The sequence below is a fragment of the Manacus candei genome, unplaced genomic scaffold (assembly GCF_025592945.1).
Source record: "Manacus candei isolate 608988 ecotype Guabito, Panama unplaced genomic scaffold, ASM2559294v1 h1tg000016l, whole genome shotgun sequence".
Classification (NCBI taxonomy): Eukaryota; Metazoa; Chordata; class Aves; order Passeriformes; family Pipridae; genus Manacus; species Manacus candei.
Window position 1 is genome coordinate 7,486,708 of NW_026138064.1, and position 17,811 is coordinate 7,504,518.

The 17,811-nt window shown below is 39.8% G+C and overlaps 1 protein-coding gene across 6 annotated transcripts; it reads left to right on the forward strand.

Moving 5' to 3' along the window:
- The first annotated feature begins 1,325 nt into the window (after nt 1-1,325).
- Nucleotides 1,326-16,952, forward strand: DCP2 (decapping mRNA 2). 6 transcript variants are annotated; one of them, XM_051782654.1, is made up of 11 exons: nt 1,326-1,476; nt 5,669-5,820; nt 7,442-7,569; nt 7,981-8,079; nt 10,846-10,998; nt 12,573-12,685; nt 12,791-12,898; nt 13,633-13,759; nt 14,318-14,425; nt 16,128-16,179; nt 16,745-16,952. In XM_051782654.1, exons 1-11 carry the CDS (start codon nt 1,424-1,426, stop codon nt 16,909-16,911), a joined length of 1,260 nt encoding a protein of 419 aa, XP_051638614.1. In that variant the 5' UTR covers nt 1,326-1,423; the 3' UTR covers nt 16,912-16,952. The 6 variants fall into 6 exon arrangements, with proteins under 6 accessions (XP_051638614.1, XP_051638615.1, XP_051638618.1 ...); XM_051782655.1 differs by having other exon boundaries at nt 16,748-16,952; XM_051782659.1 differs by lacking the exon at nt 5,669-5,820 and adding an exon at nt 6,606-6,654 and having other exon boundaries at nt 1,356-1,476; nt 7,475-7,569.
- Nucleotides 16,953-17,811: the final 859 nt, after the last annotated feature.

The window sequence follows — 17,811 nt, forward strand, 5'->3', positions numbered from 1 at the left end:
CGCTAAGGAGAACGACCACCAGAGGGAGCTTCGGCGACGAAGGAGCGGGGAAAGGACAGGAGGAGGAACGCACTAAGTACTCGCTTTTAATTGGAATCAGAGGGTGCAGTGGCAGCAGCAGCCGCCGCGCAGAGAGCAGCGATCCCCTCTGCCGGCAGGGAGGCTCCTCCAGAATGCCACCCGGAGCCCGTTTTGTTTCACAGAATCAGAGGACTGTGAGGGTTGGAAGGAACCTCTGGGAATCACTCAGTCCAACTCCCTGCCAAGGCAGGGTCATCTGCAGGAGGTGAAACAGGGACGTGTCCAGGTAGGTTTGGAACGCCTCCAGAGAGGGGGACTCCACGCCCTCCCTGGGCAGCCCGTTCCATGCTCTGCCACCCTCAATGTAAAGAAGTTTTCCCTCATGTTGAGGTGGAATTCTTGTGTTTTAGTTTACGGCCATTGCTCCTCATCCTGTCTCTGGGCATCAATGAAGAGAGCCCGCCACCATCCTCTGACATCCACCTTTGAGATATTTATATGCATTAACGAGATCCCCTCTCATTCTTCCCCTCTCCAGACTAAACAGCCCCATCTCCTGCATTTCTCCTCATCAGAGAGATGCTCCAGACCCCTCATCGTCTTTGTTACCCTCCACTGGACCCTCTCCAGGAGTTCCTAGACCCTCTGGTCCTGAGGAGCCCAGAACTCCAGATGTGCCTCACCAGGACTGAGTACAAGGGGAGGATCCTCTCCCTCGACCTCAGCCATGTCCCATGTCCCACTATGCCCTATCCTGCTGTTTCCTATCCTACTATCCCCTATCCCACTATCCCCTATTCCTCTATCCCCTACCCCTCTATTCTCTACCCCTCTATTCCATATCCCGCTATTCCTTATCTCACTATGCCCTATCACTCTAACCCCTATCCCTTTATTCCCTTTCTCTCTATCCCTATCCCTCTATCCCCTATCCCTCTGTTCCTTATCCTTTTATTCCCTGTCCCTCTGTTCCCTATCCCTCTACCCTATCCCTCTACTCCCTATCTATTCGCTATCCCTCTATTCCCTATCCCTCTATTCCATACCCTTCTATCCCCTCTCTCTCTATCCCCTACCTCTCTATCCCCCATCTCTCGATCCCTTTATTCCACACCTTTCTGTTCGCATCCCGCTGTTGGCGTCCCCCACTCGCGGCGCAACCGGCGCGCACGCGGCGGCCCCGCCCCCCTGGGGCGCCCATTGGCCACTCGCGATCACCTGATCGCCGCGGTCGGCCCCGAGCGCCTTCGTCCCATTGGCCGCCGCTCCGCCGGTGCCGCGCGGCGATTGGCCGGGGCCGCTGTCATTCCGCCGTCCTCCCCTCCCCCCCCCCGCGCGGCTCCGCCCCCGCCGCGTCCCTGCTTTGCGGGCTCCGCCGCTTCGGGATGAGCCGCGATTCCCCATGGAGACCAAACGGGCCGACATCCCCAGCAGCGTCCTGGACGACCTATGCAGGTGCGGTCGTGCGCGCGGAGGGGGCTCCCGGGGCTTGCGGAGCCGCTGTTGCTGGAGGACGCGGTGGGCGCCTTCCCCCCGGCGGCTCCCCTGGCGGCTCCCCTGGCGGAGCGGGGCGCCCAGGATGTTTGGGATACCTGGGATGCTCGGAGCGCCGCGGGGGTGCGGGGCGAGCCGCTGGAAGGGGCGGTTCAGGCCGTCCCCCGGCGGCCGGGAAGCGGAAGGAAGGGGCTCGACCCGCTCCCCCCTTTGCCCGAGGCTCCGCCTTCACGAAGGGATCTATCCTGGGAGGGCGGGAAGGCTGCCCGCGGCACCCTCCGGACCCGAGCGGCGCACCGGGAGCCGGGAGTGCGGGGGAAGTGGCAGAACGTTGTCTGCGGCGTTTTCCTGCGGTGCCGGGGCGGACGAGGTGAAGCTGCGCAGGGGAAGCAGAGACCGAAGCGGGGGTTTGGGATGACGTGGTGGGGATGGACTGGGGGACACCCGCCGCTCTGGCGTCGGGATCCGTTTGGAATGGCTGTCAGAGAGTCCCTCCAGCTCGTTTACCTCTGCTGGAATGGGATGTACCAGCGGAGGAAAAGGGATACCCATCGGTACTTTCAGAGTGGAGGAGTCACGTTTTCTTGTTCTCAGGGCTTTGCATTTGAATTTTCATAGATCGTGGGTTCTCTTTTCTTAGAAAGGGGGAAGGCACCTTTCCCTCTTGTGGCCTCAAGCTCTGATCATCTGTGGAGCAGCCCTTCAGACTTTTAATTTATCCATGATCCCCAAAAATGTGATGCCCCAGACTAGATCTGATATTTGGCACAAAATCATCAAAGAGACCCTTCCTGAATTATTTATGTACAAGAGGGAAAGGTTACTAGAGACGAAGGATAGTCCACTTACTGTAATTACTAGTTTCAAATGAGTGAAAATGTTTAGGAGCGAGAATACTACAGGAGGGTAGAACTGCTCTGCTCAGTGTTGTTTTCCATGAGTCTAATGCAAGAGTCAGAGTTTGCGATATGCAAGTAAATTTTAAATTCTCTAATTCTCTCTTTAAATTCTCTCTGACATCTGAACCATGTTTGTGTTTTCATTGTGTCTTCTTTGGGTTCCTTGCACAGAAATGGAATGTGCCTTTTAGATCCCTGCTCACATATGAAGTGGCGTTTGAGACTTTTCAGAAAATCCAGAAGGGAATTACAATGTTTACAAAACTTATACAGCCTATTAGTGTCACTAGTATAACAGTATTTGGATAGGGTCAGTGATAGGGTCAGTCCCACTGTCTTACTGTGTTTTTTTGAGCTACTGTCATTTTCTAGCTTTGAAGTGGTGTTTTGTCTTATAATTGTATGAGTGTAGTCAAGTGGTTGGCTCGAAATGGGTTATAAAAATAGCTGTAATTTCCCACATTCTCTGTATGTGATATTAGTGGAAATTTTGGCAGAAAGAGCCAGGCAATTTTTCTTACTCAATTACTGAGTCTTGTTAAAAAACACGTCACAAGTACCCCTGTAATTTTTTTGTCATGCTCTCTTATTGCTGCTTGGTCGTTCTTTGCTGAATAAAGAAGTGGAAGTGCAGAGACTTAATTGAGGTTTTGGGGCCTCTTGATGCTTTCTCTTATAAACAAGTGCTGTTGCCCCATCATTTGACTTCAGGACTGTGGTTGGTTAGCCTTCCTCAGTAGCCAGAGGTACACCCAGCCATTCACTCCCTCTCTTCAATAAGATGAAGGAGAAAATAGGATAGAAAGCTTGTGGCTCAGGATGAGACAGGAATGTTGCTTACCAGTTACCACTGTGGCTGTAGGGTAGACATCTCCTCTGCCATGGAGCACCTCCTCTCCCTCCTTCTCTTTTTCTCCCTTCCTTTGCCTGTCTGGCATTTTTGTCCTTTCCTAAGTACACTTCCACCATCCTGGCTGCTGCCTTCACTGTGCCCTACAGCGTGTCCCTCACTGCAGCAGCTGGGCACCTGCACCCAATACAACCTGGAGATGCCTGTTGTTAGTCACTCCACATAACTTAAAAGTTAACTTTTTGATTAATAAATAGCATTCTAGTTGACTTTGCCTGGCATGTTCTTATTCCTCTTTGGTACTGCTGTATGTTGTATCTTTAGATTTATGTCCAACTGCAGTACTGCAAGTTAAAATAGACTTTTAACATTTTACCTTTTATCTACAGAAGCCTTGTCTGTAAGGGCTTTTTTTCAGCACTCAAAATGGAACCTTCAAAAGAAATGAGCAGTTAGGGGTGGTATTGCCAACTGAAAATTGGGAAGTGGGAAAATACAGTTGTTGAAGTGAATAAGGTTGTTTATGTAAGGAAGAATCATAGACTGGTTTAGGTTGAAAGGGACCTTAAAGATGATCTAGTCCCAACCCACCTACTGTGGGCAGGGACGCCTTCTAGATCAGTTGCTCAGGGCCCATTCCAGCCTGGCCTTGAGCACTTCCAGGAATGGGACATCCCCATCTTCTCTGAACAACCTGTTCCAGTGTCTCACCACCCTAATAGAAAAGAATTTTTTCCTAATATCTGATCTGAACCTGACCTCTTTAAAGCCACTCCCTCTTGTCCTATGCCTTTCTAAAAAGCCCCTCTCCATATTTCTTATAGCCCCCCTTTAGGTACTGGAAGGTGCTATAAGGTCTCCCTAGAGCCTTCTCCTCTCCAAACTGAACAACCCCAACTCTCTCAGCCTGTCTTTTTAGGAAAGGTTCTCCATCCCTCTGCTCATCTTCATGGTTCTCCTCCAGACTCACTCCAGCAGGTCCCCATCCTCCCTGTGTTGGGACTACAGAGCTGGACACAGCACTGCAGGTAGGGTCTCACAAGGTCCCTAGGCCTGCTGCCTACTCTGCTTTTGATCCAAAGAATTGTCTGTGAGCACACATGGCCAGCTCAGGTCAAGATTCTCATCCACCAACACCCCTAAGTCCTTTTCCCCAGAGCTTCTCTCCATCCAGCCTGTATTTGTGCTTGGGATTGTCCTGCCCAGCTGCAGGACCTTGCACTTGGCCTTGTTGAACTTTGTGAGGTTCACACAGGCCCTTTCAGGCCTGTCACATTCTTTAAGGATATCTGTTCAAGGACCTTTTATAGTGTGAAAATGGGATAGTAAGAAGGTGTGAAATCCAGGAACAAAGCATACAGGGACACAAACCCATAGGGAGGTGGTGGTGAGAACCAAACTTGGCCACTGACTGATGAGGGGGTATGAGAATGTTCTTTCCAGCAACTTTATCTCACTAGGAGGAAATTAGAATAAAAAAATATACAGACACACACCTAAGAAAACAGAAGTGGAGACAATGAGAGTGTCAAGTGTGTGCCTGCACAAGTGACCTTCTGCCTCTTTGACCAGAGTGCAAATTTTGACATCCTATAACAATTTATGCCTGTCAGATTTTAAGTAAAGATGTCTTAAATGTTTCCAGCTCTAGCAGTGATATGCACTTTTGGAATGTAGCTGCTGGCACTCAGGAGTTAAATGTAGAAGATCTGTGTTAGATGATTTAAGTTCAATGCGGTGTATGACCTTCAATTTCTAAAAAGAAAGTTGTGCTTTTGACAAAAAAATAAACAATTGAAGTTTCTTCTGTTTAAGTAAAATAAGCTATCACACAGTGCTACTTAAACTTACATTTCTGGTGTTTTGTGTTTGTGAGTGTCTGGGCTAAAGCATAAGGTGACTTGAAAAAGAAACCAATTGTCCATGTTCTGTTTCAGACTGAGGAAATTAGTAGGATCATATTGAATTTTAAAATCTAAATTAGTAGTTTACTGTGGTTTTAAGTGAAAATACATAGCCATGTTTAACTTTTGTTCTGAAAAAAATGTGTTGAAATCTCTTATCAGAGTTTGCAGATGTTCTTTACTGGTGCTTTCATTTCTGTAGTAAGGGCATTCATGTAGGTTGTCCTCACCCTCCCTGTTTTCACAACAGTTAATTTACTTAGTTTGTTGTAGTTGATATTTCTGAAAGAACATCATAATCTGTCTTCCTTCTTGACTTCCAAAGTTGTGTTTTACTTTGTGAAAACCTTTTGCTGTCCCTGCAGAACAACTGGAGGATCTGGTGGTCTGTTCGTATCTGCTAATGGATCAGGAATTCTACTATTGCAATGTGTTTTTGTTGTTAGCTTCATTTAAATCAATAGATTTGGCTAATGTTACTCTTCTTTCTTTTCTGGCAGCCGATTTATTTTGCACATTCCAAGTGAAGAGAGAGACAATGCAATCAGAGTGTGTTTTCAGATTGAACTGGCCCATTGGTTTTATTTGGATTTCTACATGCAAAACACACCAGGATTACCTCAGTGTGGGATAAGAGACTTTGCTAAAGCTGATATCCTTTTTATTACTGTGATTGTTTTCTGTCTCAGTGGTAAAGTGCAAACTGAATGTCGTTAACAATATTTCATAGAAGGAAATCATCAGTTCAAGTGTTAGTGATTAAAAATTAGTATTACTAGGTATGTGATCTCACCTGTTCATTGCTTCCATAATTTTGTGGCACTCAAAAGAGATGTCTCTCAGACTGCTAGAGAAATAATTTCTGATCTTTGAGGATTTTTCCTCATAGTTGCACTTTGGCATGCTAGGTAGGTTTCAAGGATGAGCTGTTGGAGCTCTTCTGATTGAACTCCTTAGTTTAATTGATTTTCAAGTAAATAGTGACACAAATATTAACATAGCTGAAGGTGGTATGTGCTCCCCCATGGGCAGTAGTTTGTATTTTTTGAAAGTTTCTTTTCATAGGGGAGAGGATGCATTTTTACTGAATTCATATGATTGTCCCCTGCTTTTTTCATTGCTTGCAGAGGCTGCTGGAATGTATACTAGTTCGGAATTATAGAAAAATTTGTGGCTTTCATCCAGCGAGGGCTTTAGTTTTAATGTTTTTGCATATGTTTTTCATATGGGTTTTGGAATATTGCTTCTGACTTTCAGGATAATATTATGTATGGTTTCATTTACTTATCTGTTTGATAATATAGATTTACTTTGAAACACTGCAGCTTTTATTTTGACAACAAACTGTAAAAATATGATCATATTCTCTTGGCTGATATTATGCAGTTATTTTTTATTAATTTTATGCATGTTTTTAGTTATTATTGTATTTTTCAGACCAACAAAATTCTTCAAGTAATTGCAAGCAGTGCAGAAAAAACACAGTGTAAGAGATGTTATATGTTCCTTACATCTGTCCCTCTCTAGTTCACATTTGCCAGAAATATTAATTCTGCTGCAGTATCATATTTCTAAGTACTCTGCTTTTTTATCAGTATTACAATATTTTTATGGTAGTAATCACATATATAATATGTAACATTAATACTTTTATTAAGGACTTGTAGATTTGCTCTCAAAATTTTTGAGTTATGTAAAGGTTGTTCATGCTTTCTCTGCATGAGTTTTGGTGAAGTATATTAGAATTTAGATTTCTGCAACTTGATACCATTAAAAATATTTTTTTTTTGCATAGTAAATACTGAAGTACAGATTCTGTACCATAGTCACAAATGATGGTGGGAAAAAATTGTCCCCACTTACTTAAAGCACAAGATTTTTGTCTGTCTTGCTCACTTCAAAATGAAGAAAATGTGCTTAAGAATAATATATATTCAAAATAACTCTTGTGTGGATACTATTTTTTTAAATTAGGGAACACTTTAAGTTAGGGAAGATTGTCCTTCAAACAAGCAGCCTTGTGTCATCTTTTTTCCTGTCACTTATTTGTTTGTTTGTTTGTTTAAATTGGCTTGCATTGGAGTTGCCAAATTACTTGATGCTTTCTGACCTTGAGTGTTTAATACTGAATTATTCATAACATTTTTTTTTACTTCCAAGAGAATATATCTTAAAAGCATTTACGGGAGGGAGTGTGTTTATTTTAAGTGTTGAGTCTTTGTGTGATTTGGAACTAGATACTTACATTTATCTTCCTTAACATCTTGCTGTACTCTTCAATCACTGCCCTTTTTTACTGCCTCAAGGTGAAGATGTACAAAAGGTTTTAGATGAGTGGAAAGAATACAAAATGGGAGTGCCAACCTATGGTGCAATTATTCTTGACGAGACACTTGAAAATGTGAGTATCGAAATAGTTGTGAGGCACTAGAGGGAAGGATGGCATATGCTGGCAGAAGTAATTTTTTGGTTGTTTGTGTTTTTCTTCTGGAGAAATTTAGATTCACTGTCAGTTTTGCAAAGATCTGACAGTTACTTGACACAGTTAACTGTGTACAGAAATATAATATGTGAGACAGTAAACACACTTCCGCTTGCTTTCCTTCCCAGTTTTGGGTCTTTTTTTTATTCTGAGCTACAGGAGCCCATAAAAAAGTCTCAGTTCTTGCTAAAACACAACAAACCTAATGAGTTCCTTCTCTCAGGCTACAATATCCTTTTGGAGAACCAGGGGGTGGTGGAGAGAAAACATTTTAGAGAAATTGGTGAGAAACCTGTCTGCTTGACAGTTGCATTCCCTTGTATTTTGTAGGTTCTTTTGGTTCAGGGCTATTTAGCAAAGTCTGGCTGGGGATTTCCAAAAGGCAAAGTAAATAAAGAAGAGGCTCCTCATGACTGTGCTGCTAGAGAGGTAAGTTATATCTAATTCCTTTAAATTTAAACTAAAGAAGTGAAATCTTGCTGAGATCAGGATATGTGTGTTAGATGAGAAAACATTTTACTTAGGAATCCTTTATTGCAATCAGGTAAATAAATACTCTATTCCTGCAGTCATCTTCTGCTGTACTTTCTGGTGCTTTTCTGAGTTCCAGAGTGATAATCAAGGTTGAAGTTTTGCGTTTCAAATTGGTTTTCACTAATGTGCTAAATTAAGTTAGTACTATTTTTAAGATTCTCTGCTGAGCTGTGAATTTACTTTTAAGTATTATTTCTGTTGCTGGGGAAATCTTATGTACTTCATGGCTTTTGGAATATAAATTTCAAGGCTTACCATAACTGTAAAAATGTAGAAGAATTGGAATTTAGCCTGTGTACACTCGACTGTAAAAAGAGGATAAGGAGTTAAGTTGGATATTGTAGAATTTTATGTAAAAATTGTGAAGAACTTTACTTTTCTATTTTTCAGTGTTGCAAGAACAAGAATCAATGTATGTGGCAAATAAAATCTGAAAAATAAAATAATCTGTGGTATTTATTGCTCCTGGAGACCTAGATATGTAGTGAAGCTGTGTATTAAAAATGCCCTGTAAAAGAATATTACTTGTACAAACTCAGTGTTTGTTTGACATAATACATCTAGAGTTTTTGAGAGAGAACATTAAGGTGAGGGAAAGTATTATGATGCATTTAGTGTTGTTTACAGTTGGACTGAATCAGTATCTAGGAAATTATGGATTTTTCTTGTTTTAAATATACCCGTCAAAGATGGACTAGGCATAACTGCTTCAGGAAGGAGTGACACAAAGTATGCCTTCCTCTTTACTTCAAATTATGCTAGCAAAAGCATTAAAGTGGGCACAGTTATATTGGAAAAAAAATTTTTGATGGTATTTTTAATTTGAAGAATTGATTTAGATGTCACTGGTGAACAGCGCTGTTGCTGTGACCTTCCTTCCGTCAAGTTAGATTGTCATTGTGGATAAACTGACATATTCTTCAAGGCTTATATGTGGCCAGGAATAGGGATGTCTGTAATATCTGAAGTAAATCTTTTAACTGCTTTCACTGAAGTCAGCACATATCTAAAACCATAACCTGCACCTGTGTGAGATCTGATTGAAGAGGTCTTCATTTCACAGTGCCTGCACAGTTCAGTAGTATTTCAAAAATTGATGAGAACTAAACCATACTAAGTGGATTATTCCCTTGTTAAAAGAAGTTTTTCAATGAATTCATTTATATCATCTGGAAATATCATTTAGGAAAGGAAAATATTGGTGTTAGAAGTGAGAGTAAGTATAGAGGAACAGTCTGTCTTAATAGAAACAGTATGTGGTGGGGTCTTTTGTTTGTTTTTCCCAAAAATTTTGGTGTTCTTCATGTAGTTAGATGGGAAGATGGCTTGCTTTTTATTTTTATGTAGGAGGGGAGGTGCTAATTTGAAGAGTAACTGATCAATTATTTGCTTTGTATTAAATGCTTCATGTTTTTTTCTTATTTGTCTTTACTTTTCTCTGCATTTTCAAAAATGGAACTTAGAAATATTTTGCTGATACCAATATTTAAATTGGTATTTTGCATAACATATTTTGAGTATTGTCTGCTGTTCTCATTTTATATGGAGTTACCTGGATGGGGGTTGAGAACAGGTTTTAGTGAAGTTCCTGTTCCTATTTCTAATTCTGAACCTAGTTTTTTAAAAATTTAAGGAGAACTTCTGCCTCTGGACTCTTGGCAGTGGGGCTTAGCAGCCCTGGAGTTAATACCCAATTCTATGAGTGTCTGTTCATATGCATATTCCACTGTCTGGGCAGAAATATTTTGCATAGTGGTATTAATCCTGTATGTTTTCTGAGTAGTTGTATGTCCTGTGGAGATTTTGAGGACAAGGAAGTTTCTAAAAATGAGTATTTTCTTAGCAAGCTTAGAGGCATGATCCGATTTAAGCTATCAGGTGTGTTTGAAATTATTCTTTTTATGTTATAAATGCTGTCTAAAGTAAATATTCCTAAGTAAGACTTTGAGCAACATGATCTGAAAAATGTGCCTGCCTGTGGCCGGGGGTTGGCAGAGATGACCTTTTAAGGCCGCTTGAAACACTAACTATTCTGTGAATCTATGATCCTTCACTGCAAGGCCATAAAATACTGAAACAAGATGTTCTTTCAAAATATCATTGTCTTTCTAGTAATCTGAAGATTACTAGACATGCTTTTTTTTTTCCCTTTTTTTTTTTTTTTTTTTTTTTTTTCCCTGTAGAGGAACTGACCATACAGGATTACATATTGAGGGTAAAAAGTTCTTAAAGCAGAAGGATTGTGAAAAAGAGGAAGAATCGAGGTGCAAGTAAACCTTGATAGAATTTGAAGATGTCTTTACTTCCAAAATACCAGTTTTTGCTGTGAATAAGATTTCCATGCATCCAGCAGCATGGAGGAGTAGCTAGAGAATTCCCCATAAATATTAATAAATTGCTACGTGAAGATGTAATAGAGTTGTTTCAACTTTCATTACAAGTCTACTGTCTTAGAGAGATATGAAGTACATACGATCTTACATATTTTTTCTATTTTTGAGCATACATCTCTGTGCAAAGGCTTGTTTTTTCCAGAAGCTTTCATGGATAAACATGATGGATAACATATGCAAAAAACAGTCATTTCTTCCCTTATGATAATAGGTTGTGAAAGGGTAATTCTGAATATGCACACACTAATTTAATTTGTATGCTTCTCAGGTGTTTGAAGAAACTGGGTTTGACATAAAAGATTATATCTGCAAAGAAGACTATATTGAGCTGCGAATTAATGATCAGTTAGCACGGCTGTACATCATTCCAGGAGTTCCCAAGAACACAAAATTCAACCCCAAAACTAGAAGGGAAATTCGGGTATGTGTTATCTTGTTTGAATCTATAGGAACCTTGTGGAGCTTGATTTTTAAAGCCAAGAGCCTGTAAAATAATTAAACTGCCAAGCACAATGAATACCTTAAATATTAGATGCCAGTGGCATCTGTGCACTATACGGTCATGTCAACTTCTTGCAGTTTAACTGCAAGGACTGATATTGACCATCTGTCTGACATCTCCATTCATCATGAGAACAACATCAGAGCATGCTGTCAAACTATAATTTTCTCCTTCTTTTCTTATATGTGGTGTATGTGTTAATCATTTCATGTTATTCTTACTTACAGGTGCATATATAACTATATGTTCTTCTCAAGGTGTAATTGTTAGTTGGTGATATGCAAAATCCTACATATGAGAAGGAGAAACTAAGAATTGTGTTTTCTCTTTCATGGCTAATACCATCCCTATTTAAGGAAGAGTATATTTTAGGAGGAGGTTGGGAAGGGGACAAAGAATGAGAACTATTTTGGATAGTTTGTGTACCTTTATGCCTTTAAAAGATTTTGGGAAAGGGAAAGGCAAAGGCTCAGGTAGTAGATTTGTTGGAAACTTTGGTCCTGATATCTATGATCTTTGAAGTTGGAATATTTTTCTTGTATGGCAATTCAGTTTAAAACAACTCTCCCTACAATTCCATGCAGATGTTGCCACTGAACAGGGCATCCATCTTTCTAAACATGAAAAGGTACTTGCAGTTGACTGGACAGGACTTAATTTCTTGTGTTAGAGACCTGTTTTTCAAAAACAAAGTAAGATGAAATTTGAGGGTTTTTCAAAAAATACAGTAAATATCCCCCTTTGTGGAACAGTGACTATCTGCGTGGGAATGATGAAGAGTTCTGTAAAAGACAGAGTTTTGAAGCATTGTCTTCACCTGATCTAGTACAACCGGGAGTGTTTTGTATTCCCTGTGGAAACCCATAGGAAACTTGTTTAGTTTGTAACTTATTTTCATAGTGTATATCTTATCTGGACCTGGGGTTTTGGGGTTAGATTCTGCAGTAGGAAGTCCCATGTGGGTTCTTCTACAATGACTATAGTCAGAATTTCTGATTTCCTTCCCCATTGTGCAAAGTATACACTTTTAATAGTTAAAACTGTAGTGTATAAACTGTAACACAGATCCTATCCTTTACCCATGTTTTTTTCTTTTATAACAAAACCTGAAACTTACTCCCAAAGTAAATACCCTTTTTTCTGATAATTTTTGAACTAGTATTGGTGGTCTAGGATTGACGGCATTTTGAGTAAAATAGTAAGAAGGTTTTAAATTCTCTTACGCAAAATTTAGTTGCTGATTAATACCTTTCATATTTTAGGTGTGATGTCTTGCAATGAGTACATGCTGTAACATCTGCTACTCTGTAGTGGCAGTTAGAAGAATGCCCCCATTGTTAATTAACCTTTTGTGAAAAACGCTGTTGTGGCCCGTTAATTTAAGTCTTCTGTGGTAATTTTTTAATTAAGGGAAATAATTGTGACCGATACATTTGTAACATTCTGTAAGGTTACAATAGTGTGTGTCTTTATTTTATTTCTTCTTTTTCTAGAATATTGAGTGGTTTTCCATCGACAAATTACCGTGCCACAGAAATGACATGACCCCGAAGTCCAAGCTGGGTTTGGCACCTAACAAATTTTTTATGGCTATTCCCTTCATCAGGTAAGTTTGAGATGAAGCAAATGGTAGGTCAGGGGGTCTTTCAGACAACTTTAATTCTTTGGATTTGTTTTAGTTAGTAGATCTTGTTGTACTTCTTGCTCACAGACCATTGAGGGAATGGATTTCCCGAAGGAATGGAGATTCCTCAGATAGTGACAATGGTTTTTCATCTGCAGGAAGTACACTCTGTAAGCCCAACTTGGAAAAAGCTAGGTAAGAACCAGGTCAGTTTAACACCTCTATATCCTTTCTATAAAACATTGGTCGTACAAAGCTGCTTGTCCTTTCTCATGAGAATTCATGTTCCTGTAATAAAATGGGTTAATAAAAAAGATAAAAGTGTGGGCTTATGTCCTAAGTCTGTACATAGGATGAGAACTTAATTAATATTGTGATACACGTGTCAGAACTGAGATAATTTCTTGAATCTTGTTTATGGGAATCAAAAAACCCAGAAGCTAAAACAAGTTTCACTGCTTCAAGTTCAATGGTTTTGGCACTTCCACAGAGGAAAAATAGGACTCTCTAAACTAGGACTGTAAAGTACTGTCAGAAATAGCTAGCTAGACAAAACCTGTGGGCATCAGAAGAGAGACAAGTGCTGCTGGCTTTAGATTCAGCTCAGTGAAAAGTGATAGAGCAAACTTTAAAACCTCTAGTCCCTAAGAGAAAGCTCCAATAATTTATGTCAGGTCAGCACCAACACCGAGAACAGCAAGACAAATGTTAATGTGGACCTGGCCTGTGGTCTGTGGAGAACACGCGTTTTCTACCAACAGGCACAATAAAGTTGGGTAAGTGGACTGAGCATTGGTAGAGTTTCCATAGTAGGTTACTTGAGCTTGTCTTCCAGATTGTTCTCAAAAAGCAGAAAATTCTTTCATATTTGTCTTCTGCTGTCAGTAAGTGTGAAGTTGTGTTGTAAATTCTTTGTTCTCCTGTACTAGATCCAAACTTCGCTGTAGTCAGCAGGTGTTTACAGATGGCTTTTCAGGAGAGCAGTGCACCCACAAGCCAAAACAGCCACAGAAGCCATATAATAATGCTGAGGTGTCTGAAGTTTTGAAAATAAAGGTAGGTTGTTTCTTAGGCAAACATATGCATCTGGACTATTTAAAACAGATGTCTTTGTTCATAAGGGTTCCTCTCTAGAATGAAAATAGCGAATTTTATCACTACAGAATGCAAAAATCAGAAACATAGGCTGGGGAGATACTCTTGGAAATTCTCAGATTTGTCTCACATTAGAGGTAGTGGGTATCAGGTACTAGTTGTGTTGTTTCAGGTTTAGATAGTAATTACTACTTGCCTTTTTGGTGTCTTCCATGCACTATTTTGAAATATTTTGGGTACCCCTAATATATATGGGTGCATGGGAACTCACTGAACTGAATTTATTGTGTAATAGTTCTCTAATAGTGCAAGAGAGACTGAGTAACTGCAGCTGACTCTGTAACTTGAGTGTATGTTTGGTTAATTTCAGTGTGCTTCAGTTTGTCTAAAAAAGAAACTCTACATGTTTTGAAGTTATTTGGAGGGAAGTTGTAGCTAGTAATTATGAAGTGTCAGTGCAAAGATGTTCAATGGTGCCATTTAAACTCTTCTCTCTACTTATTTTGGACTTAATGGCAGAATCAGAGCTTGAGGAACAATGGCAGAAAGCAATATCAAGACACTTCCAGCCAAAAGAAGCGAACAAATGGAGTCTACAGTCAAGCAGTTAAGCAAAACCATACCTTGGTAAGAAATGTGCAGTAGCTGTCTCATTAGCAGGTTCCAGTAATGCCTGACAGACATCCAGGCCAATGTCCTGCTGAAAGAAAATAAAGTGCATATATCTCAAAAGTATATTTGATCAGAGTATTTGACATGTATTTGTAGATATATGACATTTCTTACCTTGTGTGCATATACATCTGTAGACAGGCATATTAAATTTCAAAGTTTGCATTTGGAAGTAAGTCATTTTAGCTGTTGGAAATTTGTCAGTTTTTTTCAGTACACAATCCTGCAGCTTTCCAGGTTCCTGTCATGTAATAGCCTACTGTAATGTGTAGTAATAACTCAGTGTAGTACATGTCTTATTTAATCATGTATGATGTATTATTGTAAGCATCATGGGGTTTTGCTATGCAACACTTAGATAGAAAGGGGTAATGCATATGCTTATTATTTCCCTTCTCTCTAGCAAAAATATAGAGATGCATGCTTGGCTTGGACATCAGAATCTCATATAATTTTTTAATTACAGAGTAGAACTGCAACAGTTTGTAAATTCCAGTATGATATTCCTGGCTTGTTACTTTCCCCTTTCCCTTACTAATTGTATTTTTCCCCACAGTTCTGCTGGCTGGGAGAAGGCTCACTTCCTTTTTTTAATAGAATATGTTTTTGTTTCCTTGTTCTTTTTGGCTCTTCAGTTCTACTTTGTTGTGTCTTGTGCAGCAGTGAGCCCCAGTTCTCTATGCAGTTCAGTTGGCCTGTCCAGCCTTTAGTTTTTCTTATTTGCAGGCTTTAAGCTAGATTCTTCCCTTTCTGACTTGCGATTATTGCTCTTTCTTTGTTATTCACTTAAACAGAAACTGTAAACTCTTATCCTGTAAAATTCTCACCGTAGCAAGAAATGGGTAATTTTATTTGAGACTGAGAGTAGAAGAATGAAAAGTCAAAGAACTGACTGCCCAGAAATTTGTATGGATATTAAAAAACTGCCACGGTGATCTGTAGGATCTTCATGGAAAAAAGTGGAACTGTTAATACTCTGCAGTTACTTCTCTTTACTTTTCTAAATACTTTCTATTTCTAGTTCATTTGCATTTTCATGATTGTCAGTCTTTTGAAATTTAAATATTTTGTGTACCATTGATAATGTTCTGATACAATTTGAAGGCCAGGGAACTCTTTGTTCGCAGAGAGAGCAAAGGGCCATGATTTTTTCCTGTATTTGTGTACTTACAGCAGCATACCTGGGGCTAAAACAACTCTTCCCTGGAGAGGGAAGTTCTAAGTTTGTGTCTCTAAAGCATGTTCATTTAGTTGGCAGTAGCAGCATATTTGCAAATACATTCCCCTTGCCTTTTTGGAGACAAGCCAGTTGAAGAGTGGACTTATGCGTGTGCACAACATCGTGTGCAAGACTCTTTCATCTTAAAACAGTTAGAAAGCACTCAAAATCTTCCCCTGAAGGCCTGCATTTTAAAAATGGTTTGTTGACTGTTAAAAAGGTTACATGCTTCTGAAAGACTTGCAGACGTGATGCATGCTTGCTAAAGTAACATGACAGAATTCATGCTGAGTTAAAAGTAAACTAATTCACACATGAGGAGGTGTGTCAAAGCAAATATAACCAGTTTGCCATTTAGCTGATGTTTAAACTACACTCCTAAGAATAGAATGCCATCTCTTTGTCAAGTGAGTAATGTATGGTTGTTCTCTTAACCAGAAATGTGAAAAAAAGCTTAATCCAAGAAGACTTCAAGATAACTTTGAAACAGGCAAGTGGTTGTTTTTGTTTGTATTTGATTTGGTTTGGTTTGGTTTTTTAAATGAAAAATACAGTCTTTCATGTTGATTTTGCAATTCTTCTCCTTAATTATTAAGACTATCTGATTATACCATGAGTAAAAAGTAACTGAAAGCTGGTTTAGGAAAATAGCATCTGAATCAATGCAGTGCTGGTAATTGAGTGTTGGTTCAAGGCTTTATGTCCTGCTAGTAATAAGCTGCAGGAGAGTGGACACAGGTCTTTACTTACTTCTCAGAAAATAGTGTCATATTTCTTTCCTCCTTATTAAAAAATGACTTGCAAAGACTATTATGTGGGTAAAACTGGCCACTGGAAGTGTTCTCAGATTGCAGTGACTTTTAAGATTTATTCTAACCACTATATAACTTGTAAATATTGTTGTTTGAGTTATCTTCTTCTGTTTATGACCAAAGATGCAGGTTTAGTTATAAATATTAGTTGAATATAAGATTGAGGTATGGCTTTGTATTGTTATTGACACGTTTATTGCTAACTACCTGTTTAAAATTTGTTTCGTGTTTTTTCTCTTAAAGCAGAAGCAGCATATGAGATGTGTTGCTCCAGTGAAGACCCACTGCCAGAACATGTAGAGGGACATTCTATGGCATGCAATGGTCATTACAAATTCGTTTTTTCATCAAGAGCTTTCTTGAGTTTCAAGTTCGACCACGATGCCATAATGAAAAGTTTTGACCTCTGACAGTAAACTTAATAGGAATAAATCAGACTTGCCTGTTGCAACTGAGGGGGTTTCTTATCCAGCCTTACTCTTTCTCAGGAGTTTTTTTGTTTTGTTTTGTTCATTTGTTTTTAAATGCAATGCAGGGACTGACTGGTGGTTTGGAAGGGTTTGTTCTCTTTGCGGTATGGGAGTGGCATAGTCAAGTGTTGCACTTTAAATGCAGTATAGCCTTTGTCCACAAAAGTACCTTTCCAATGTTCAGTTCATGTGTTCCTAGCTGTGCATTAGAGGGCATTCATTTAACTTGTGTTTCATTTTTGGTGGGTTTTTTTCATTTTTTATTTTAAGTTCCTGTGTGTTTTGTAGCATGTCATTGACTTTTTTTTAACTGTTGGAGTATACCAGCTTGCTAAACTTTTAACTGCTCGGATGTAAATTATTGGACTTTAGTTGTTATTTTGTAGTAAATTGCAATATTATGCAGTGGCAATGAAACTAATTCTCAGAGGACTCCACTTGTCCTAGTGATTTTGACACCAAGTTGCACATTTCAAACCTAGCCTCAGCCTGTCATCCTTTCTCTGTACTGATTGCTTGCTCAAAATACCTTCTCTCCTTTACTCTGATAGTTTCTGTTGGCTGGCAATCACTAGTACTTGGAGTCAAATCTGTTAACATGTTGACTTCTTGTACCTACTCTTCCTTGGTCTTCAGTAATCATACACAAACTGAGTAGAAGTTAGCCCTTCAAAGTGTCCAACTCTTATGCACTGTCCCCAGCTGCATGAGAAGAAGTGACAAAGTTCTGTGTTACCCTAGTTGCAGCTGCTTTCAAAAGATGAAAAGCTGAAACTTTGTCTGTGAGAGGTTACTTGTGTAGAATTTATACTGAATGTAAATAAGCCTCTGTAGATCTTG

Bases quoted from the DNA above. Each gene is read 5' to 3' on its own strand.
- DCP2 (XM_051782654.1), top strand. From the start codon at position 1,424: ATGGAGACCAAACGGGCCGACATCCCCAGCAGCGTCCTGGACGACCTA. The intron at 7,570-7,980 runs GTGAGTATCGAA...TGTATTTTGTAG, and splicing joins TTGACGAGACACTTGAAAAT to GTTCTTTTGGTTCAGGGCTA. The intron at 13,760-14,317 runs GTAGGTTGTTTC...ACTTAATGGCAG, and splicing joins CTGAAGTTTTGAAAATAAAG to AATCAGAGCTTGAGGAACAA.